The sequence below is a fragment of the Aotus nancymaae genome, unplaced genomic scaffold (genome assembly GCF_030222135.1).
Source record: "Aotus nancymaae isolate 86718 unplaced genomic scaffold, 86718_ANA_hifiasm-v0.15.2.pri h1tg000002l, whole genome shotgun sequence".
NCBI classification, from domain to species: Eukaryota; Metazoa; Chordata; class Mammalia; order Primates; family Aotidae; genus Aotus; species Aotus nancymaae.
In genome coordinates this window covers 3,419,327-3,444,887 of record NW_026988413.1, presented here as the reverse complement: position 1 = coordinate 3,444,887, position 25,561 = coordinate 3,419,327, and the positions used below count along the sequence as shown (strand labels likewise).

Genomic DNA, 25,561 nt, shown 5'->3' with positions numbered 1-25,561 from the left:
TGCATCACAAGACTCCCTGGAGCTGGGCAGGGGCCTGCAGTTCCCAGTCAGCCCTGATGGTTTTGCCAGCTGTGGAGTGATGTGAGTGTTCTGAGCCTAGGTAGGCAAGGCTGAGCTATGATGTTTCATTGGTTGGCCATATTAAATGCATTTCGACTAAAGGGTCTTCTTAACTTACGACGGGCTTGTTGGGATGTAGCCCCATCCTAAGTTGAGAAGCATCTGTTATGTTATAGATGACTGTGCATCTGAAGGCATTTATTTATTAGTTTATTGCATTGAAGCCGTTGCTGTGGGAAAATGGTTTTCACATTAAAGTTTGTAAGGATTTGTTTTCCTTGGCTCTGCCCCATTCACTTAGATTTTAGCTTGATGGGTCAAGCTTACTTCTTTAAATATGTGGATCTCTTATTGTATAATTGAGTGGAAAGTACTGAGAGTACAGTCTGAATGCAGAGAATACATTAGAGAGAGCTACCAGCATGTCTGAGCCGTGACATTGCGCAGGTCTCCTGGTGAGGATGTTTGCAGTGGTGAGTGTCCCTCTGTGGTTCCAGGCAGCATGCCCCCCTTACATTCCAGTGTCAGCTGGTGGAGAGGGATACATCTTTCTTTCAGTTGTTATAGTCAAATAAGTGCAGATCTGATGATTACTGAAACATGTTCCTTAAGCTAGGAAACTGTTTTCAAGCAGTTTCTACGAAGCATTAACTTCATGTGTCTGTGAACACGCATTTATTGAGCTACTACTCTATTTTTGGCATTTGAGTTGTGTGAACAAAACAGACAAAGCTTTCTTTAATCATGATCTTGCTTTCTAGCAGAGTCTTCTTACTGCTTATTAGCCGTAAACATAAGTATTTTATGTGGCATGTTAGAAGATGAAAATGCAGTGAGAAATTGAGCAGGATGAGGGGAAGGGATGGGTTGTATCTTACATAGGGTGATCAGGGTGAATGTCACTGAGGAGGAGAGAGTTGAGGGATATAGTTAAGGTAGCAGCGTGGCTGTTCAGGGAAGAAGAATGCAGGCAGAGCGATGGGCAGGAATAAAGCGGCTTCCTCTAGGTGAGACCCTGCCTTGTGTGTGGCAAAAAGGAGACCAGCCTGACTTTTGGGGTGTGATAAAAGCAGAGAAAAAATGCAGAACCTGGGTCCTGTGGAGCCGTGGGGCCATCCTCAGGACTTGGGCAGGGAGTGAAATGGGAGGGATTAGAGGGGTTTGAGCAGAGGAATTACGTGACTGGTGTATGTTTTAGAAGGCTCCTCTTGCTGCTGTGCTGAGAGTAGACTGTAGGGTGGCAAGGGTGGAAGCCAGCATCTAGCTAGGAGGTGACAGATGATCCTGCCACAAATCAGTGTGGTAGCATGGAGAGAGTGGAGAGTTCAGGACTGGATGAAGTTGGAAGATGGATCTGATAGGATTTGCCGATGGACTGGGTGAGTGTGAGGGGAAGAGAGGACGTGTGAGTGATGGCAAGGGGACCAGAGCATTTAGAGGGATTGAGTTGCATCACCTGATGGGGGCAGACCACAGGTTCTGTTTTGGGTGCATTACATTTGAGATGCCAACTGGCCATGTAGGTGGAGGTCTCTAGTAGACAATTGGATGAAAGATCAGTTTAGGGGTTTGGGCTCAAAGTACAGGTCAGGAGATTGTTGGTGAATATCTGGATTTAGATCCTGTACATGAATGAGAGGAGGGAGTCTGTGTCTGGGGAGACCAAGGGCTAGAACCTAGGGTACTTGACATGGGAGGTGGGGGCAGGAGGAGAGCCCCGCAGAGGAGCTGGGAAGGAGGAAGGAGAATGATGGTCAGGAGGGAAGGAAGCAGGTGGCCATGGGCCAGCAGAGCCGCTGCTGACAGGTCAGTGGTTGTGGCCTGCATTTGGGGGTGGTGCTGGTGAGGAGGAGGCACAGCCTGGCTGAGATGGGGTGCGGCCTTGAGACCACTATATTAACAGACTTTGTGTTTTGCTGTAATGGAAGTTGGGTGATAATTGGTGGGAGCCAAGTGGGCTTGAGAAAAAGTTTTTTATTCTTTTTTTTAAAAAAAATATACATATAGATACATATATTTTATTATACTTTAAGTTCTGGGGTACATGTGCAGAACTTGCAGGATTGTTGTATAGGTACACACATGCCATGGTGGTTTGCTGCCTCCATCCTGTTGTCACCTACATCAGACATTTCTCCCAATGTTACCCCTCCCCAACCTCCCCACCCCCTGTTATCCCTCCCCTAGCACCCCACCCCCCAACAGACCCCAGTGTGTGATGTTCCCCTCCCTGTGTCCATGTGCTCTCATTGTTCAACACCCACCTGTGAGTGAGAACATGCCGTGTTTGGTTTTCTGTTCTTGTGTCAGTTTGCTGAGAATGATGGTTTCCAGATTCATCCATGTCCTTGCAAAGGACATGAACTCATCCTTTTTTATGGCTGCATAGTATTCCAAGGTGTATATGGGCCACATTTTCTTTATCCAGTCTATCATTGATGGACATTGGGGTTGGTGCCAGGTCTTTGCTATTGTAAACAGTGCCACAGTGAACATACGTGTGCATATGTCTTCATAATAGAACAATTTATAATCCTTTGGGTATATACCCAGTAATGGGATTGCTGGGTCAAATGGAATTTCTATTTCTAGATCCTTGAGGAATTGCCACCCTGTATTCCACAATGGTCGAACTAATTTACACTCCCACCAACAGTGTAAAAGCATTCCTATTTCTCCACATCCTTTCCAGCATCTGTTGTCTCCAGATTTTTTAATGATCGCCGTTCTAACTGGCATGAGATGGTATCTCAATGTGGTTTTGATTTGCATTTTTCTAATGACCAATGATGATGAGCATTTTTTCATATGTTTTTTGGCCTCATAAGTGTCTTCTTTTGAAAAGTGTTCATATCCTTCACCCACTTTTTGATGGGGTTGTTTGTTTTTATCTTGTAAATCTGTTTTAGTTATTTGTAGATTCTGGATATTAGCCCTTTGTCAGATGGGTAGATTGCAAAAATTTTTTCCCATTCTATTGGTTGCGGGTTCACTCTAATGATTATTTCTTTTGCTGTGCAGAAGCTCTTAAGTTTAATTAGATCCCATTTGTCCTATTTGGCTTTTGTTGCCAATGCTTTTGGTGTTTTAGTCATGAGGTCCTTGCCTATGCCTATGTCCTGAATGGTGTTGCCTAGGTTTTCTTCTAGGGTTTTTATGGTGTTAGGTCTTATGTTTAAATGGTATCCCCATCAAGCTACCATTGATCTTCTTCACAGAACTGGAAAAAAACACCTTAAACTTCATATGGAACCAAAAAAAAAAGTTCCCATAGCCAAGACAGTCCTAAGCAAAAAGAGCAAAGCTGGAGGCATCACACTATTTGACTTCAAACTATACTACAAGGCTACAGTAATCAAAACAGCATGGTACTGGTACCAAAACAGAGAGATAGACCAGTGGAACAGAACAGAAGTCTCGGAGGCAACACAACACATCTACAACCATCTGATCTTTGACAAACCTGACAAAAACAAGCAATGGGGAAAGGATTCCCTGTTTAATAAATGGTGTTGGGAAAACTGGCTAGCCATGTGCAGAAAGCAGAAACTGGACCCCTTCCTTACATCTTACACAAAAATTAACTCCAGATGGATTAAAGATTTAAAGAAGTTTTTTATTCATTGCACTTACAGAAAAGAGCTAGTTAAGAAGGAAAAACGTCATTGATGCAGAGGAGAGGAAAAACTTGTCCTATCCAGGATTAAGTGCCAGAGGTGGGGTTGCTGGGATGGAAGAGAGGGAGTCCTCAACAGATGGGGCAGATGGTGAGGCCTGAGCTCAGATGGGTGGGCAGGTGGACAAGTCTTGTGTCAGTTCTTCCTTGGGGGCCTCAGTTTCCTCAGTGGGTAGCAAGGAGCTAGAGTGGGGAGGTAGGAGGTTGTGTTGAAAGTCCGAAAAGAGGAGCTATGGAGTATCCTCTAGTGCTGTCGAAGGGTGGATGTGTGCCCTGAGCCCCAGAGGGGTGCGGATTTGAGGTGAGAGCAGTCAGCATGGTTGTGTGTCTCTGTCCAGCTGCGCTCAGCTGCACACAGTAGGTGTGGAATGGGTAGGCAGTTGGGTTTACGAGGGTCATGGTTTTCACAAAGTGGTAAAGGGGAGGCAGTGCTGATAACGATGGGTTGTGCTCATAACGTAGATGCCAGGGAGGAGAGGGCACCGTGGGGCAGGCCGAGACGGTGAGAAGGAGGTCATTGGAGATCTTCTTAGAGTCGAGTGATTGTTTGAATCGGGGTCCTAGAGGGAGCGAGATGGAAGGGTAGAATGGTCACCAGGACTGGAGGCAGAGGTGGCACGGACCTGAGGCAAGGCCCAGCAAGAGCCACTTTTGTGTTTATTCAGACTGGAGCTGAACTCCCTGAGACATGAGAGGGGCAGTGTGGTGCTGGGGGATGTCAGGTGGTGACATGAGATGAAAGCTGGGTCTGGAAGCAGCGATAAGATCAAGAAGGAGCCCTTCTGCCTCCAGACCTTTGGCAAGAAGCTGTGGGAGAACAGCTGCCACTCAGGGGCCATTAGAGCGAGAAGGCGACGGAGCAGGGGTGCTGTGCATGCTGCTGATGGGTGGGGAATTTGGGATTCCCAGGGGTGTGGGAGAGAAATTTCAGAAGTTGAGAGTACCCTGAGGTAGTAGTTCAGGTGCGGGGATTGGCCAGGGGCCTAGAGCCTGGAACCCTCCCATACTGATGTACATGGGTCAGAAGTATTATGAAGCTGTCCTGTGGCCATGGAGCAGGGGACCATAATGGTGACAGGCTGACCCAGAGTGGAAGGGAGGGGGGCGCCTCTTGACAGTGTCTGCGGGTCACCACCAGGCCACTGGGCATGGCAGAGAACCATGAGGTTGTAAAGTATGATTAACTCCTAACCCCTCTTGACCCCATTGCATGTCCCCATGTTCCCACAAAGTTCTTCCGACCCTGGTTAGCATCGCTTGTCGCCACATCCTGTTACGTGGCCCTGAGCGTCGCTGACCGGCAGGTGCCTATATGTCCCGCAGTAGCTGTTGAATGGACGGACGCGTGAACGCATGCATGCTTGAATGGGGAAGTGTGGCTTTCCTTCAGGTAATCCTTTGCATCTTCCCCATAGTGGTTGCCTTAAACTTGGAACTCCTGTCTGTCAGATTTGTTGGAATAATTTTGCTTATGCTGGCATTTATTATTGTTGTGCATTTCCTTGTAAAATTCAATGGAAAACTGGCAGTTGGTAAAATGTACAGATTTTCTTTAGCTTAACTAAAATAATTTTAGAACTATAAGGTGGTAAAACCATAAGGAAGACCCAAGATATCCTCTATGCATGAAAGTGGTGTCCCCTGCAAAAGTCAGCAGCCTGACAAGTGTAGAATGCAGGCCTTGCACCCCAAAGCCCACGTGTGATTTATTAACTACTCCACGGTCAGCTTTCTAACGAAAGTTTAAACCCTGAACCAGCTAGCTTTTCTTCACCATGAAACCAGGAGCTTTAGTGCCACATGTCCCTTATCTGTAATTTACCTTTGATCTTCAGAGGTACACTGACACAGGAGAGGAGGACAGAGTGTCCTTGCTGGGTACAGATAGGAAACACTTTTGGAGCAGTTGTTTATTCTGTAATAAATGAATGGGCTTAAGTAGAAATACACAGTTTCTCTTGAGAGAGACCGAATATCAAGATGTCTCCTGTACATAAACGATACACAGATTTAACCAGTGATTCTCAGAGCCTTACGCGGATGAAAGGTGCTTTTTAAACAAATTAATACATACACATCTTCTTCTGATGGCACATACTGTCTTTTTGAGGACGAAGAGTGTTCCACTATAATTCATTTAAAAACAATTTTGGTGGAAATTTAACTTGATTCCAGATTTTCAGTATTACAATTATAATGAATTGAAAACAGTGCATTAGATACATGGGACAAAAAGGTATAAATATTAAACTTCAGATATTCAAGTTGAAGTTTCAGCTAGCCTGGGCTCTATCATCACTCCTTTTAAATTCTTCTCTGCTCACAGTGGTCAGGGAGGCAGTTGGGCAGCCAGGGACTGGAGGAAGAGCGTGTAGACAGATGCCTGGGCATTCCCACTGAGGTGGCTTCTCTTGGGTGGGCCAGGTGTCTGCCCTGTTCCTACTGTGACTGTCTGCAGCAATCCTTTTGTCTGCTGTTTTTCCTTTTTTTTTTTTTTTTAAAATAGGGAAAAGCCTGGTACTTTATGGAAATTACCAGCTCATCAGAAGCTTCTGTGTAAGAAATCCATTTATTATAATCAGATTGCTTTCTAGAGATCTCACCTTGCCTTCTTGCTCTCATTATCCTGGTTAAAGAGGCTTCATGTTTTATCCTTTTATCATGTTGGAATTTTTTGGTAGGTATTGGCATTTAAATTCCAAGTTTACAAGTAGTGCTTATGATCGAGTTATTGAAGATCTGGGTGCTTTATATTTGTTAACTTGATTTTAAAAATCATGTCTTTGTATTTAACATGTAGTGTTTTTCTTTGTCACCTTCATTATAATCTTCTGAGGTCAGAAATATTCTTGTTTTTTTCTTTCTCCACTTCATCTAGTCTAATATTTCACTTTAGATAAGGAATTGATGTAACACCAGCTGTGTAGACTTGAGGGGAGGGTTGGATTCTACTTTATATAAAGTCTTGGAAACTGACCCACTCTAATTTTGAAATTTGGACTCGATCTGTCAAGGAAGGGATGAACTTCTGCCATTTTTACATTTTATAAAAGTAAGCTTCTCTCAGTAACACTTTGCATTTGATCAAGCAGTGACACAGCTCCATGTGTGCTATCACTTGAAACTAAAGTGTGGGAAATGCGATGTCAATTATAAGGATGTATGGAATTCCTTGAGTAATTGTAGTTGAAAAAAAAAAAGTGTATTCTAGCACTCTGTTTTTAAAGTGATTCTGATTGATTCTTTTTTCTTCTGATTGACTCTTAAGAGATACCACCTCTGTATTTCTCATTTAGCAGAAACTTCTTAAATTAGAAATACATTACACTGTCAATTCCCCCTGATGTGTATGAGTTTGCTGGGGCTGCCATAACAGGCACTGCAGATAGGGCAAGTTAAACAACAGAAACTTACTTTCTCACAGTTCCAGAGGCTGGAAGTCCAAGTTCAAGGTGTGGGGGCAGGGCTGCTTCCTTCTGAGGCCTCTCTCCTCGCCTTGGCCTTGGCCACCTTCTCCCTGTGTCCTCACCTGGTCCTCCCTGTTGTGTGTACTGTCTGTGTCTAAATTTCCCTTTCTTATAAGGACACCAGTCAGGTTGGATTAGGGCCTAGACCTCATTTGATCTTAATGACCTCTTTCCAAGAGGAGTGGAATTCAGTTATATTCTGAGGTACTGGGGGTTGGGACTTCAACTTACACGTTTGGGGTTGGGTGCGGGGGCCGGGAAAGGGAGCTGCGAACGGTTGGCCCCACAGTACCTGACAATCTGAGGGGTTCCTAGGCGCATCTGCTAGCACATTTTGATGACAGGCATAGCCTGCACTTAGGTTGTGAGTTTCTTTGAAAATCAAGATCAGTATAGTGCATGGTGAGATTTAAAGAGCTTAAACACATCTGCTTTAGCCTCACGGTGTGAAACGCACAGCTAGCTTCTTCTCTATTATCAAATGTCTTTTTAAAAATGGTTTGATTCCTTGTTCTTCCGGTGGATTGATGGAAGTCCTGCTTGTTTATAAACCAAAGTAGACGAAAAGCCTTGGCATAGTAGATTGTTTAGTAGATCCTTCTTTTTAGTGGTCTGGGAGCGTTTTCTCCAGTTCCTGGGATGTGTTGTTTTCCTTTCTCTGACTGCCTCACTTCCCTCTCTCCCCTTCTCTCTCTTATGATTCATGAGGATTGAGATTTAAATTTTTATATGACTGGTGTAGGAAAATATAACTGGGGTTCAGTAACATGGATAACCTGGATAGGGATAGGAGAAACAAACTAGGTGTTTTATTTTAGAGGAATACTATCTTCTTGTGTTGCAAAATATTTCAATTCCAAATAGTAGTCAGCTACTGAGATTGGAACCGCTTGCACTGTTGTGTACTGAAAGGAAACTTCTGCGTTCCCCTTTTCTTTTATGGAATTGTTAAAAATACTAAATGCTTAGCTTAAGTGTAAGTGCAATGTATTATGTCTGGTATACACAGTGTATATTTTATATTAAATTTCATATCTTGTGTCTCTAACGCAAGGCGTTTTTCTTGCAGTGCCCTTGCTGCCAGTTCCGAGCCAGCCGAGACCTGCCGTGGGACCCCAGAGATTCCCAGTGAGTAGCAGCTGCTCCTTCTGCTCTGATAGGGATGAGCATACAATTACTAAGAAATATTAATACAGCAAGTGCAAGAGGTTCCAGCCAAATATAATTTTAAGGATTTGCAAATATTGACAATAATCTCTGCAATAGAAAATGTTTGTTAAAAGCTTAAGGTCAATGGATTTTTGAGAGTGGAATTAATTTTGTTTAACTGTAAAATTGTTGAATCAGGATCATCAGTGGAATGTCGTTCGTCTTAAAGAATATGAATATTGATTTTATTATTGCCTTATGTTAAGTGAGAAAGGGCCTTGCTTTATTAGAGAGATGGAGGTGTGTGTGCACGCGCACACCGGCACGTGTGTTTGTGCATGTGTATGTGTATGAAATTCTAGGAAATGAAAATGAGAGATCTCTTCTTGTTTTTTTAAAAGAACCTCCAGGGTCTTAATAAACCACTCATTTTATATTTTAAAATGAAGGTTTTCACTTGAGAATACTTTTAAAAGAAAGCATTCATTCTCTCTCTTTCTCTCTCACACACGCTCTCTCTCATTCACTTATACACACAGACATGTGCACATCGCTGTATTTTCCATAATTTTATCCATTCTTCTAGCATGTTTTAGGTAGAAGAAACAAGCCCATGAACTAGTTACATTTGTTTAAATATATATATTTTATTTTATTTGAATTTTTGGTTTAGTGTGTAGTTTGCTTATGATTTTATTAAACTACAGAGTACTTTTTTTTTTTTTTAAACAGTGTGGGGAAAAAATGTACTGACCATAAACATTAATGTCATTTATGTACAAAACAGAGATAGTCTTAATTAGATTAAACGGTCTGATTTTCAGGAAATATCTAAGTGACCTATTTAACTGTTTATCTTTGGTACTTCAGTACATAACATTTATATATGGCATTTAGCAGAAAGGTTTTAATGAAGGATGTGAATGTATAATTAGATGATTATTCAAAAATAACATTACTGGATTTAAGGTTCAGAGTTTCATAGAAACTTCTTTGACTTATAGTTAATATGAATTATGACATGGTTTCTAAAGCTAGCTCTTCCTGATTTCTTTATATATAGCTAATGTGTTTTTATAAATTATTTGTCAAGTTCTAAAAATTAGTTGTTTTTAAAAGAGGAGATATGTATTGAGCATCTATTTGAAGCAGTTGTCTGAAAAGCCATGTTTTATTAGTTCCATTACCCAAGGCTGACATGGATGATTTTAGTTATTGAATACATTGCTTCTGTGGAGTAGTTGATCTGCTAGTTATTGTAAAGCACTGACATATTAAATACTTTTTTGCTTTCTCAAGACTATGAATATATCTGTGTTAAAATCATTTTTGGGTGTATTTTCATGTTTTGTACTACAGGGATAAAATTTGATGAAAAGCATTTGCAGTAAAAAAAAAAAAAGAAAAAAAAAGCATTTGCAGTTAAGATACAAACCTAAAGCAGTGTAATTGATATTTTTGTAGAAATGTTTACTAATACAAAATTATAATAGTCACTTGCAATTTTTATTTCATTTTTCAATTGTGCAAATATGATGTATTAGAAGAGGATAATAAAAGAACATTTTTGTGAGAAATTGAACTTGCTTTTCAGTTACATAGTTCTCTGAGCATGGTAAATATGTTTCAAGGCAGTTTTGAACAGTTTCTGTAAGGTGTAATGTTCTTTTTGTTTTTGAGATGGAAAGTGTGTGTGGGTGATCAGAAATAGTTGGGCTAGAAATGAGCTATATATGCAAATATAGCTTAAGAAGTGTTCTCTTCAGCGCAGGCATTTACCACGATTTAACATGTATCTTAAGTCCCAACTGCTGACGTTATAGTGAACTTGGGGTATAGAACGTGCAGTGCACTACTTATTTCTGTAATCATTTTCCCTTAGAGAAAATAATGAAACGTGAATGTATCTTTTGAAATACAGTAGCAGTATTGTGATTTTAAAAAGCCCACCAGAGTATTGTTGGGGAGGATGATAAACTCTAGGGTGTCTCTGGTTGTTTTACTTGGAAGCAAGATCTTTGTTGAGTAAAATTATTTTTTCTTTTTTCTGCTACTAGATTAAACTTGGCTTTCTATGAATGTAAGTGTAATTTATGAACATTTAATGAGGATCTACTTTATGCCAAGTGCTCTGCATGGTGCTCGCCTCTAAGCTATAAAATGAACCAAGCATAGTTAAATGAAGCCTAACTGATGTCCTCAAGCTTATTTTCATTTGAGTAAGATTTAAAAATAGTGAAGACAGCATTCTTGTGGCTTAGCAAAGCCCTTTGGAGATTTCTTATTGATGGCCAAATACCCTGATGGCTCTGTCTTGGTTCTTATGGATGGCTGTCTGCCCCTCAGTTTCTATCCTGTTGGTTTTCTGTATTTGGGGTTCAATCAATATTTGTTAAACTGAATTTTGCTTTATAAACTGACTACACACACACACGCACACATAAATACATACATACATAAAGTGATGAAATATTCAACTTCAGATTTAGCAGGTGGTCTGTTTGAGTATTCCTTGGTACATAAAAATAGATTTGAATTCAAAAATCTGTATGCCAGTTGTTATGAAATTTGCCATTGAGCAAATCAAGGTTCATTGTAATCTCTCCTTTCCCCAGCTTAAGAACCTTTAAAGGAATTCTTGTTGCTCCTGGGATAAGAAACGTTCTATCCAAAGCTGCGCACGTAGTGTGTTTGCAGCTTCCTCACGTCAGTCAGGGCTGTGTGTTTACTATTTGTGTGATATCTGGTGAATGTCGGTGGCTCAGTGCCACAGAGTCCTGGTCACCCTGTGCTCAGTGGTGCACTTAGCCACAGGCCCTGTGCAGAGAGGCGGGAGGGAGCACAGAGTTGCCAAACATACCCAGAAACTTAATATAGAGTGATCTTACTGCTTATTGGGAGCCCTGCGTAGAATGAGTAATGTAAAGGAGTGTGTGCATTTTAATTTTTATATTTTTTACCTTTTATTGTTTTCAAGACCATGTATGTGAATTTGCCTAGTAGAATTATATCACATGCATTTAACTATACAAGAATACAGTTTCGTAGCCAACTGACTAAAAGAGTAAAAAAAAAAAAAAAAAAAAAAAGCAGACAGTAGACAAAGTATCACTAGATTTCCAAATTTTAAAGGTTGTGCAACACATTTGGTATTCATGCTTAATTTAGAACTGGTATGTCCAGAAATTTTGCTGAGTGAGAATACCTCCAGTTTTTAAATTAAAAATTACAGAAATTGAGGCACTGAAATATGAAACACTATTTTTCATAGTGTGTAAAATTATTTAAAATTATTTTAAAAATTATTCTTAAAAATCCAAATCTGAGGATTTGAGCCTATTCTAGGCTTTGCTTGTAGTCAGACTAATATTTTATTTCTTGTTAATTAGCATTTAGAGAATTTAATAAATGATTTTTAAAACAAATAATTGAATATCAAAATAAATGTCTTAAGAAAAGGATCCTTGTTTTTGATCATTTGGGGGAAAATTGCTTTAGCTCTTGGTTATGTAGTCTTTACACTAGGATGCATGTCCTTCCCAGCCCCTCATTTAAGGAATTCTGTGAAGTGCTTTGTAATTTAAAAATTAGATTCACGTACTTAATTTTAGTTACAGATAGGGATGTTAGTTCTGAACTCTGGAACTTTTTTCTTCTGATTGTAAAATATATTTTTGTTACGTAAGTTATGAATGCCTACATGGCTGATGAGCACAGGAAGTGACATACCCTCAGGGCGTCACAGGTCCGGTGTGACTGGCTGACCCTGCTCCATCTGGGCACCTTGCTCTGTCCAGTCTTCCGCTCCGGCTTCTTACCATCCACTAGTCCATTTAATGAACATGTTTTTGTTCATGTCAAGATATTGAATGCTATATCACAAAACATTGTGTTTGTTTTGTTTTGTCTTTTAAATAAGGGAGTAGTGGGGTGGGAGGCTAGTTTACCTTTCTGAAAGTAAGTTTCTACACTTCAAATTCTGTGTTCCATTTTCGGATGTTCCTTGTTTTACAATTAAATTAATCTACTTGGTTACTCTTTCTACAAAGGCTATACCTGGTGTTTTTGTCACTAACATAAAGTTATAAGTCCTTATCTTATCCATAAAGTATATTTTCTAGTCATGGATTTGTCCTCAGAGAGTTTTTTTGTTTTTAAAGTTTGCCAACTTAAAAAAGTAACATAAAATGTCAATTGTTGGAATATTTTTAAGTGTTGTTTTGAGATTTTTGTGAATGTAGTTTTGTTTTTCAGTGCAATTGCTGTTTTTAAGCTTTTGAAAAAGGCCTGAGCTAAATTTTAAGCTTATGAAACAATCATTTTAAAGATTCTTGACCTAGAGTTTTCTTTTTTGTTGTTGTTGTTGAGACTGAATCTCGCTGTGTCGCCAGGCTGGAGTTCAGTTATGTGATCTTGGCTCACTGCAACCTCTGCCTCCCAGGTTCAAGCCATTCTCTTGCCTCCGCCTCCCAAGTAGCTGGGATTACAGGCGCCCACCACTATGCCCAGTTATTTTTTTTGCATTTTTAGTAGAGATGGGGTTTCACCACGTTGGCCAGGCTGGTCTCAAACTGCTGACCTCGTGATTTGCCCGCCTTGCCCTCCCAAAATGCTGGGATTATAGGCGTGGGCCACCGTTCCCGGCCGACCTAGAGTATTTTAAAACCTGTTCGGTCCTTTGATTTTTACATTGGTGTGTTGGGCAAATAATGAAGTTTCAGTTCGCCGTTAAATACCAGGTGGTTTGGCTGCTGAATACTTTTAGTGCCTTTTGTTTAAATTTAAAATAAACTATACTTTTAAGTTTAAATGCGTCTTCTTAACAATCGTATTATTACTTACTTACACCTAGCAAATGAGAGTCTCATTTCTGTTTACTTTGTAGTTACAGCATGTCACAGGTCTTATAGTTTGGACCGTTATTTGGGCACATGGTATCAGGTGGTAGTGATTGACGTTTCCTGGATATGTCTTATAGGCCATTTCATGCAAATCATGTTTGATGAGACTGCTGCATCAAATCACATTTCTTTCTGGTTACAGCCCTTGCAGATGACAATCCAGACTTTATTCCATCCAGGAAAGGAAATCTTGCTTTTGAACACTTAACTGTTTTTACAACATGCCTGCAGTGCCTTGTAATTACCAGCACTTAAGATATGGAAGGAATGATGGGCATTTTCTCTTATCAGATCTATAAGTGGTAGCAGGTGAATATAGTAGGAGATCCTCCCAGCTGTCAAACGTTGTCAGGCTTGCAAGGAGAGAATGCAGTTTAAAATGCAGGTGACATGATACCCAACATCCTCCACTTGCTAGTGGGTTTCTGATTAATCGTGATTACCATACATTATCATACCATCAAATTTAATCATATCAGTGAATTCCCATCTGCAGCAGTAACAGGAGCAGCTAAACACTATGGTAACAGCTATTAAATAAGGTAGTTTCTCAGATTCAGCAGCTTTAACTTGACTTGCTGCTTTGTCGGCATACATTGCCTGTGCTGGATAGTTAGGGCTGGATTAAAGTCCGTGCTGATCACTTAAAGGCCAGGGAGCACTTGTTGAAATAAGATAAAATTGGTTTCTTGTTTCTTCTGTTGGAGCTGTTGAGCTACTTTGTAAAAACTGCTCTCTAAAAGTATGTAATAAACTACAATCGTCCCTTGTACAACCTGTGTTTGAACGGCGAGCGCCCACTTATGCATGGATTTCTTTCAACCAACCAGAGAGAAAAAATCCAAGTATATACAGGACGTGAAACCCACCTATATGAAGGGCCAACTTTTCTTATATGCAAGTTTTGGAGGGCTGAACTGCGGGACATTAGCACATTTTAGTTTGTGTATGTGCGGGTGCCTGGAAGCAATCTCCTATGCACACCGAGGGAGGGCTGGTTTTTGTTTATTGGCTAAGTGAATCTGTTACATTGACAGGAACACCTTTGTAAATTCTGTTCAGATACAGAGTGCCATAGACATAAACCTCACTGCAGTTTGTCCATCTGCAACTTCATAATTTAGCCTATGAAATGTTGGACAGTAACACAAAGTTTCAAAGTCTTGGAACTCCTCAGTGCCAAGGAAATTTTTGTGATCTATTTTCAGTGATGTGTCCTACAAAACACACCACTTTTTTGGTTTCATTTTATTCTAATATTTAATTTCCCAGGAGTCATTGAAGACGTGTGGTTCTGTTTAGGTGCATTTTTAAGGTATACTTTGAAAGAAGTCCCGTTGTATTATAAAGTATCAAAAAGCAGTTCTTCCGGCAGGGGGCTCCCAGCACTTTGGGAGGCTGAGTCGGGTGGATCACTTGAAGTCAGGAGTTCGAGACCAGCCTGGGCAACATGATGAAACCCTGTATCTACTAAAAATACAGAAATTCTCTGGGCATGGTGGCGGGCGCCTGTCGTCCTAGCTACTCAGGAAGCTGAGGCAGGAGAATTGTTTGAGCCGAGGAGGCGGAGGTTGCAGTGAGCTGAGATCATGCCACTGTTCTCCAGCCTGGGTTATAGAGCAAGATTCCATGTCACAAAAGGACGAAACCAAACAAAACCAAAAGCAATTCTTCCAAAAGATGATAATTTTTCACTTTAAAAATTGAGTCCTTTGGGTGTACAGGTGTGAGTTTTGCCCAGTACCTACCGTTAGATAATCATCCAGGGACTGTGCTGCCCCCTGTGGTTTTCCTCTCTCCCTGCGGGCCCCTGGCAAACACAGAATGTGCTGTACCTACAGTTGTGTTACGTAAATGGACTCATGCAGCTTGTTTCATCTGGAGGCTGGCTGCTTTCCTGCAGCGTAATACATTTGAGATTCATCCATTTGCTGCACCAGTCAGTAGTTTGTCTTTTCTGTTGCTGAGCAGTATTCCACTGTATGGATATAGCACAGTTTGTTTATCCAGTCACCTGATAGGCATTTGGATTATTTCCAGTCTTTGGCTGTTGTGATTGGAGTTGCTATAAACATTTGTGTACAGGTTTTTTTGTGAACATAAGTTGTCAGTAAATGCCCAGGAGTGGATTGTGGTTGATACAGTCAGTGCATTTACAGATGAGACTTTTAAGACAGACTGCATGCTTTTCAGTTGACGTAGCTGATACTACTGCTTCGCTTTTTTAGTTGGTTCTTTTTTTTGAATGAGAAAAATAGAGTATATATGGTTGAAAATCGGTGGTGAATAAAAAAGATTGAGTGATCACTGTGTTCCACATATTGCCAGAGTTTGTGTTCAGCAGCCTGTGGAGCAAAAATAAAAGATTCTTTTCTCTATTTTAGAGATTGGCAAACTGGCTTTTGGAAAGATCAAATTGCTTAAGTTCACACAACTGTGTGCAGGAGGTAGGACTGGAGACCATCTGCCTCTGAAGCACATTCTTAGTTTTGATGCTGTGTTTTCCCCTTAAATATGAAATCGAACTTCCATAAGCTGAGAAAAAGCATGAATTCAGTAAGTTGAGCTGTAACTCTAAGACTGTGATCCTCAGTAACCACTGGAGTGAGGGGGTTAACGCAGCAGGGCCAGCCATTGGGAGACACTGTCTCAGGATGGGAGGGAGGGGTGAGGCACAGGAGTAAAGGGTTTTCACTTCCGGAAATAGTGTAAGCAGTCTTCAGGAGGTTCGTCAAAGCAGCATGTTGTACCACAGAAAAGTTTTGTAGTTTGTATTTGCAGTTTGTAGTGTGTGTTCTTGTTTCACTGCTTGAACCATTAACATTATCCTGATGTATTTGAACTCATGTGGCATTTTTTTACCCTCTAATTTGGAACCTAGTACTTGGCACTAGGTGTATCCTCTTCAAAATGTTTAGAGTGACTCTGTAAATATAAAAAGTACCTTCTAGGAAGATGAATATAGGTATTTAAACAAGGCATAACCTGAAAGAAAAAAAAATCTTTGGAGAATACTGGAATAAGAGGATTAACATAATGTGATAGAGGGCTGTAGTTTTAATTACGTCGGGGTCACTAGTGGCCTTTATTCTTTGCATTTAACCCATTTAATCAGAATTAACTGAGAGGTGTTCTTAAGCGTCAATTGGTTTCTTATATAGTTCTTTGTATTTTAAGTGAGATTAATAAAGGAAAACATGTTGTAGAGATTGGCTGTAATTTATTGAAAGACTCATGAAGTTTCAATGACATTGTTAAGGTATTTAATTAGTCTTATTAAAATATACGGACTGACCCTTTTAGGGAAGCTGATAAGTCACATAATAGCTGTTAGTGCCTTTTCATTCTTGGTTTTATACGATTAACTTTGTGCTAAGCAATTTATGCAGAGTTTTTCACCTTTTTTTTTGTAACCAGAGTTATCAGTTCTTCTTGAATAGGATTAGTATAGATAAAAATCATGTAATTAACAAGAGATGCAAAAAAGTGAAGGTATAATTTGTATGAGAATTATATGAGAGAGAATAATAATTTCTTACCTTGGATTTTTAAAGGGATATAAAGAAAAGCAAATAGAGCAATTATTTGAGAGGATTAAAGTAGTCTTTTCTTTCAAAAGGTAGAATTGCATTAGTACTAAAAGTTCTGTTAAATGAGGAATTCATAACTCAGAACAGTTTTAAAATAATTCTGTATTTGGTAGAGGGAATTGGTAATGTATCATCCTTATTCCCGTGAAATGATAGACGTTAATAAAGGAATGATCACATCAATAGAAACTCTTATGAATGTCAGATTTTGGAACCATGATTTATATGGCATTGCTTGGAGATAGATTTGTCTTAGCAGAAGCAGTGTACTATGACAGGAAAAGCATTTAATAAACCAGGAGTGTGAAAATGGGGGTTCCTGTCGTCTTTAGTTGTCATTCACTGATGATGTAACCTTAGTTAATTCACCTTTAACTCTGTAAACCTGAGTTTCTTTATCTCATAGAGGAAGAGTGACTTGTCTGCCAGTTCCTTGAAGCAGTATTTATATCAGCTACAATACTTGATTGTGTGAGTCAGGATGTGAGTGAGGCTGCATTTTACGGAAAACTTAGTTAACAGTGACTGTTTAATTTTTTGCATAAAAATAAAAAAGCTCTTATTTTTTATGTAGAGCAGCTCTGTGAGCTTATCAGGGACTCCCATTTTTTTCCATCTGCCCATCACCTAAAGCATTTGTCTGTATTCCAGGCTACAGGAAGAGGAGGGGCAGGGGCAGAAGGTGCAGACCAGCTGAGGTATCCCCCAGGGAGCTGCCCCGACCCATCCCCTAGCTGACAACTGCCCCTGTTGGCCAGAGTCTAGCCAAATACCACCCTCCTTATAGGTTGGAATATGTAGTTTTTAGCTGGGCGGTGTTGTCCTGAATAAAATTAGGGCTCTATTACTGAGGAATGAGTGAGAATTTGTGCTAGGTAAGCAATTAGCAGTCTTTTCCATGTGGCTGACATGTTTGTCAGAATTTAAGTTGTGTAATTAGAGGAAAAGAGAAAAGTGCCACTTGTGTTCAAAACAACAGAAAACAGTGAGGAAAAATGACACTGTGAGCTACGTGAGACATGCTATTTGTTGAACTTCTGTTTCAAAAAAGCAGTATTATTAACAGTGAGCAGCTGTTAGAATCGTAAAGCTTAAAAGTTAAAAAACTTATTTAAATATTTAAACTCCCAAGTTCCATTAGAGTAGTCTCAAGCCACATATCTGCCCAGACGAGCTCTCCCCTGTGTCCAGTAGCATCTGACATTGCCAAAAAGGTAACTGCCCACCCTCCCTCCTTTCTTTTTTTTGAGATAGGGTTCACTCTGTCGCCTAGGTTAGAGTGCAGTGGTGTGATCACAGCTTGCTGCAGCCTCAGCTTTCTGGGCTCAGGTGATCCTCTCACTGCAGCTTCCCAAGTAGCTGAGACTACAGGTGTGTCCCACCATGCCTGGCTAATTTTTTTGTGTATGTACTTTTTTGTAGAGACAGGGTTTCGCCATGTTGCCTAGGCTGGTCTTGAACTCCTGGGCTCAAGCACTTGGCCCACCTTGGCCTCCCAAAGTGCTAGGATGACAGGCATGAGGCACTGTGCCCAGCTGAGGCAACCTTTTTCACTCTGATGTATTTCACGGATCAGTCATCGAATGTTTTTTTCCTGAGTAGTATCTTGGATTATCTGTCCGCTTTTCTTATCCTGCTACCACTTGGCTGATATGCGGGCGTTTGTCATCCTGGAAAATGACCCGTCGTGACTTCTTTCTGATTGGACTGGATTTGTTTATCATTGAGGTGCTCTCTTTCCCTGGGCCAGCCTCGCCACCTCTAAAGGTCAGTGCATACTTCAGGTTCTTTGGGTCCTGTGGACTTGATGACATGATGTTACCTCCCTCCTCACTGCCCTTCATCTGGTTGCTTCAGGCGATGGTACTGGGCCTGTAGCATGTACAGACCCAGGCTATTCTTGCAAATCCTTCTTTTTCCGTTCTTACTCTATTTGACTAACTTCCAAGGTTGGAAGTTGCCTTGTGTACTCAACCTGAGTCAGCTGTTTCTTTCTAAACCTTAGATAGCATCTTTGGTCTTACCTTTTTAATGCAGCTCTTACAGATTGATCAGGTGAGTACTGGTAATTTCTTTCACTTATTAAAGCCCGACATGAAATTTCCATGGCTGTCCAACTTTTGAGTTGATATATACTTACCGGTTTTCTGGACTCTGAAACACACATAGATTTGCACAGTTACACTTACATATGTGATGATAAAACATATGATTAGGGACTGGCTAGGGAATGTGGGAAAAATCCCTCCCCATTTGCTGTTCATAACAAGGAATACACAGCATGCTCTGCAGGTAGGCAGCCTGGGTTTGAATTCAGATTCTGCCACTTTCTAACCTTGTACTAAGTGAAGGTTATTTAAATGGTCAGAAGATTTCTTTGAGCACAATACCTATCTTATAGGGTTGTGACAAGGATTAAATGAGACAGCATGTGTATTAGTCTGTTTTCATACTGCTATAAGCAACTACTCAAGACTGGGTAATTTATAAAGAAAAAAAGTTTAATTGACTCACAGTTCTGCATGGCTGGAGAGGCCTCAGGAAACTTGTAATCATGATGGAAGGTGAAGGGGAAGCAAGCACCTTCTTCACAAGGCAGCAGGAGAGAGAGCAGAGGGGGAAGTGGCACTTTTAAACCATCAGCTCCTGTGAAAACTCACTCACCATCATGAGAACAGCATGGGGGAAACTGCCCCCGTGATCCAGTCACCTCCCAGCAGCTCCCTACCTCCGCCCGTGGGGATTACAGTTGGAGATGGGATTTGGGTGGGGTGCAGAGCCAAACCCTAGCAGTGTGGCAGCTCTTGGGCTTCCCACCAGCGGTCCTCACTCTCTTCCCAGCTGCAGGGTGAAGAAGCCAGTCACCATGTTCCTCCCACTTGTCTCCTCTAATCATAATACAGAATTAGAATACGAATTAAAATGATTTCTGTTGGCCAGATGCAGTGACTCACACCTGTAAGCCCAGTGCTTTGGGAGGCCAAGGAAGATCCCTGGAGGCCAGGAGTTACTGGCCTGGGTAACATAGTGAGACCCCATCTCTACAAAAAATTAGCCAGATGTAGATGTAGTGGCTCATGCCTGTAGTCCTGGGTTCTTCGGAGGCTGAGGCAAGAGAATCACTTGAGCCCAGGAGTTTAAGGGTACAGTGAGCTATGATAGTGCTGCTATAGTCCAGCCTGGGTGACGGAGTGAGACCCTGTCTAAAAAATAAATTGTCATACATGTAAGAAGTCAGTCGTGTTAATTTTTCTGTCTCTGAGCCAGTAGTCATTCCAGGTCTTGGCTTCTGTTTGGTCCTGGTGCACTGTAAGTGTTTCACATTGGCTCAGCTCGAGAGCTGCCAACGGTCTAGGTCAGTACATCCTAACCCTTGTTACATTCTCCCCTCATTCAGCCATTCAGCGCCTCTCCGCGTGTTTTGTGGGCAGCTGGTTTTACAGCATGCTGCAGTACTTCCAGGTTGAGAATGCAGAAGGCTCGGGAATACCTTGCCATTAGAAATAGGCATTTCATTCATCCATTAAATATTTATGACCGCCTGTGTGCCAGGCACCGGGCCAAGCATGAAAACACACTGATGTATAAGACAGGCCTGGTCTCAGCTCTCACGGACCCGACAGTTAAAGGGCAGAGAGAAGTGGGAGTGGATTGGAGAGATTCAAGAGACAGAATTTCTAGGACTTGCTGGTACTTTATCTATGAGGGATTTCTGATTTGAACTCAGGAATAAGAATGTAAGCAGGGAATCTATACTGATGTGGTTATAACCATATAAGGAAACATGGAAATATGACCGAAAACGTGGAAATATGTCAGAAGCTGTATATCATATTAACAGTCTAGGTTGCTGTCTACGAAAATGTTGTGTAAAAATGATAATGACATGTTTGATGAACTTTTGTTATTTGCTAGGTACTGTCCTAAGGACTTTGCTGCCCCCTTGAGGTGGGTACTGTTGTTACCCCTATTTTATAGATGAGCAAACCGAGAGGCCCAGACAGATTGAGTCATGAGCTCAAGGCTGTAGCTGCTAAGTGGCTGGGATGGAGGCAGAGCTGGGAGAGCTGTCAGGTTAGATGATGAGTGCTGCTTCTCAGCCTGAGCATCTGCCGGATCACTGGAAGTTAGAATAAAGTTCTGCTTAGACATTAGTGATGGATTTTAAAGGCTTTTATTTTCCACTGAGTGTGGAAAAACTATCATGAGAGAGAATTTTGGCAGCTTTGTTATATATTAGTAACATTTGAATGCCAGTGACTATGCATTTAGACAGCATATAAATAGTCAGTTAAAGGAAGGAAAGTTTGGAGAACAGATGAAAATCACGATATTAAAATTCCAGGGAAATCTTCCAGGGAATCTGATGATAAGCTCTTTGAGTTTATTCTTCCAATTCAGTAACTCTTTCCTTTTAGAAAAGGATGAAAGGGCTAAAGACAGAGTTCTTTTCTCTGATCACAACCTGTGGCAAAGTCAAAAATCGAACCTTGGTTGACTTAGAGTGGAGTGGAAGCCAGTCTGTGTTCCCAGTTACATTTTGCCTTATCTGTAACGAAAAGAACCTGTCTTTTTGAGCACTTGAAATTAACTGCCTGATGGAAGGTGGGAAAGAGGGTTTATAAAGAGCCCTGCTGCAGCAACTGTGTGGCCAGTGCTGTGGTGTGTGCTTTATCTGAGGGGCATGTACTGCAGGACCCACAATAGAGACCATGGTTTCTCCTGTACATACATGCGTAGGATAAAGTTTAATTTATAAATTAGGCACAGTAAGAGATGAACAACAATAGCTAACCATACAATAAAATGGTTTTTATTATTACGTTTGCATTTTGGGACCATTATTAAGTAAAGTATGAGTTACTTGAATGCAAGCTCTGCAGTACTGTGACAGTCAATCTGATAACCAAGACGTTGACCAAGTGCCTAACGGGCTAGCAGGCAGGGAGTGTCTTCAGCATGGATCCTCTGGACAAAGGTACGATCTCACTCCCCGGGCTAGACGGAGCAAGATGGCAAGGGATTTCATCAAGCTACTCAGAAAGGTGCACGGTATAAAACTTATGAATTGTGTATTTCTGGAATTTTCCATGTAATATTTTCGGATTTCAGTTGACAGTGGGTAACTCAACCCCAGAAAGTGAAACTGTGGATAAGCGAGGACCTCTGTACTACTGAGGATGAGACTCGTGGCAGTAAGATACACTCATGGTACTTTATAAGAACTACAGATTTTATAAGAAATGGAGTTTTTCAGTTTTCTCTAAGCCCAGTAAGAAAAGCAGTAATAAATATTAGGGCTTCACCTATTAAGTAATGGAGACAGAAAGATTGGGACCTCTTTCAGCTTGTTCTAGTTAAAGGGAAAACTAAAAGGGAACTGGCACTCCCTGGCATGAGAGCCGAGTGACAAAAGGCCAGCTACAGAAGCAGCTCTTCTTTCTGCACCTGGCGGGGAGCCCTGCCTGCTGCTGGTGGGTCCTGTGGAAACAGTGTATTCTCCAACCGTGCACACCTGCAACTGGCCACACCAGAAGGGGGTGAAGGGGGATCTGAGCTGAGATACGAGAGGGGTCGTGCTTCATCACCTGTGATTCTGAATGACTGATACATTAAACTGTGCATTACTCTTTGTTAAAATTGGGAAAATAATTGTAAAAATTGATAAAAATTTTCACACCCAGTGATGCTGATTTCCAGCTATTACTACAAGAAAAAAGTGTTCAGGGGTTAAGTGGAAATAGCCCCAGAGGACTCTCCCTCTTTCTCTGAAAGTACATATTACTTTTCCCATTCTTTCTGGCACCTCCCGATATCCGCCTTTTTGCCAGCTCGTTAGCATAGCAGTGACCGATAGAGCTAATGAGTTAGGAGCCTGGAAGTGTGCTGGCTGTAGTTAAGGCCGACGGCTTGTCAGCACATTGGTAGTCGACGTTCACCCTCTCTTCTACCTCAGCATACTGTTCCTATCTTTAAATGAAAAATCTGACCAAATGTATAATAGAGTGAGAATTTATTTATATTTTTAACAAATGGACTGTTGCTAAAAATTAGCAGCAAGTTCATTACTCGTGGTAGAAAGTGATATTTCGATGCAGGTGGAAGCAGAGAAGGGTGGGAAGGAAGTGTGCGAGGATGCTCAGGGCCTGGCGGGCGGAGGGGCAGCTGTGCGTGGAATCACTAGAAGGTCTCAGAGGTGTGAAATTATCCTGGATGGTAAGAGGAGGAGCCGCCCAAGGATGAATGACACACTGCCAGTTGACCTTGATGAGCCAGTTAAAATAAAATAAAAGCCCATTCCAGTTCATGAGATTTTTCATGTCCCAGCCCTCATGAGCCCGGCCGTAGGGGTAGAGGAGTCGGAGGCTTGGGTTCGTCTGGGCCCTGTGTGAAGCGTCTCCTGATAGATCCAGGGAAGTGGCCAGAGAGCGAAGCAGGGACAGGAGGAAATAAAGGTCCTGTACCGAGGGTTGCAGGAGAAGCCATTTTCTCTAGTGATTGTGCATTTTGGCTGAGGCAGAAATGTAAGAGTGAACATTTTTCAAGGAAATACCGGAGATAGAGATTCAGTTTGTAATGTGATGAGGTGTCCAGGATTCACATTTTGAGTGGGGTGTACATTACCATTTTTATATCTAAGTTAGGGGAAAATTGTAACCCAAATTTAGTAATTTTGATGAGATTTCTATCATATGGGTTGAAGCTCCCCCCACTGCATTTTTATGACGTCATGAATAAAATGAACTCTCGCGGGAGCTTTAGCTAGATTTTTTTGAATACCGAAATCCCTGATGTGGTTGAGTGAACTTACAGAAAAACGTAAGTGCAAAATCATGCTGTAACCTTGGACCAGTGCTTTAATGTCCTAAGTTTTAGTTCCTGACTGTGTGTTGATGAGGTTATGGGGGCCTAGTATCGACAGTGGTGACAGTGGACCAGGGGCCTGAGTTCCCTTTGGTCTTCATTCTGAAAGGGCTGCTTACAAAGCATTGGTTCCTGACTGGCCCATGTTGAGGGTTATTTAAGTTCTGCAAGAATCCCTGCAGTTGACAGCCAGTGTAGGGTAGGGAGTGTGTAGGAGCGTTTGCTCAGCTAGAAAAGGCTGTGAGTCCCGGCAAGGAGAAAGAATGGCCGTTCGCATTGCTGGTACCTTCCTGTTTGTCACTAGAAGCTGAGCTTTGGTTTAGAACTCATGTTCCCAACTCTAACCCCTGCTGAGACTTTATTCTCAGGTCTCCTAATCTGGCTACGAGACCTACCAGAAAAGTAAGACAATGGACATTTAATTCAGTCAGCCTCTTTGTGAGCATCTCCCAAGTCCCAGACTCTGAAGACAGTGGCCCACACCTCATCCCAGCTGTTCCTCAGGGCTCCTTCTCCTTGACCCAGTCCTGCTGTCACCTCACGCCCAGTGTGTGCCTGGCTGTACTAGTGCCAGGCAGATTTACCAGTTTGTCTTTTAACTTGTCTGTAATTTGAAGAACATTGACAGACCCACTCTTTGTGAGTTGGCTTGGACCCTGAGGGTTCTTCAGTCCAGGTTACTTTGAGCTCCCTGCAGGCAGGTGCTGCTCCTCCTCCTGAGTGAGTGCTTCTGTGGGTTGAGGATGTATTTATTGCTGGGAGAGTGTTAAAAACCTCCTCCCTCTGTTGCATTGAAATCAGCCCCATCCAAACTCTTATCTAGGTGGTTGGGCAAACCAACATCAAACCTACTTGTAGCTGACCTTGACTCAATTATGTGAAGAGAGCTGTCATTTCTAACCACACTTAACAGTTGGAAATGGTTTTTCATAGTTTCCAGAGGTGTTATTAATTTCTTATTTATAAGCTAAAATGTCATAAAATACTCCTTTTTCATTTGAAGAGTTTACATTTGAGTGATTTTTATCCTTCACAGCTGTTAGCTTGTTTCAGGCTATGATATTGTCTCTTTTTGGTGTCTCATTGACATCATTTTGATCCGTGTTTTACATTTCTCAATGCAAATTGTTTTAATGAATCTTACTGGTTCCTTTTGTATTTATCTGTTTGAAATCCCTCCCGTGTGCCTCCTCCCCCAAAAGAAGTGTAGTCAAGTGTGCATTGAAACAGCTTCAGGAAACAGGCTGATTAATTGGGAAAGGCTTTTTATTCAGGACCACCATTGCCAATTTGCATGGGTTGGAAATGATGTGATCAGTCAAACCTCTCTGCAAGCAGAGGCAGGCAGTTGTTTGTTTTATTCCATGTCATTCCAAGAAGCATCATTTAAACGTTTTTTTGAAATAATGCAGAACCGTGATTGCTAATTTATTGTCATTCAGAAAGTTTTGAAGATTATTTTAAAACATGTTTTGAAATGCTTACACAGCTGCTCTGCAACTTACGATGGGGTTACATTAGGATGAGGCCCCTGTAAGTTGCAAACATCGTAAGTTGGACCATTATAAGTCAGGAACTGTCCGTGTATGTCAGAATACTTTATAAATAGAACATTTAAGTTACTTGGAGGAATATAATATTTTGGAGGAGATACATTCATGTTCACACCATGTGTTTTGTTGACTTCAAACAAAGATGAAAATATCTTTAAAACAGGAGAAAACTTTGGCAGTGGGAGGAAGCAGGCAAGCTCATTGAAACTCCTCATGCAGATTTAGTAAGTAACAATCTGTAATGGCCTGTGCTATTAGAAGTAATTTTTCTAGCATATTATTAGCAAAGTAAAGATATTAA

General features: G+C 41.3%; 1 protein-coding gene across 5 annotated transcripts in view; it reads left to right on the top strand.

Moving 5' to 3' along the window:
- RBM33 (RNA binding motif protein 33) overlaps nucleotides 1-25,561 on the top strand; it is a 135,115-nt gene that overhangs the window by 62,748 nt on the left and 46,806 nt on the right. For all 5 annotated transcript variants that reach the window (XM_012445298.2, XM_012445296.3, XM_064368110.1 and 2 more), the window contains one exon: nucleotides 8,273-8,331. In XM_012445298.2, coding sequence (XP_012300721.2) covers nucleotides 8,273-8,331 — 59 coding nt within the window. The remainder of the gene's footprint in view (nucleotides 1-8,272; nucleotides 8,332-25,561) is intronic.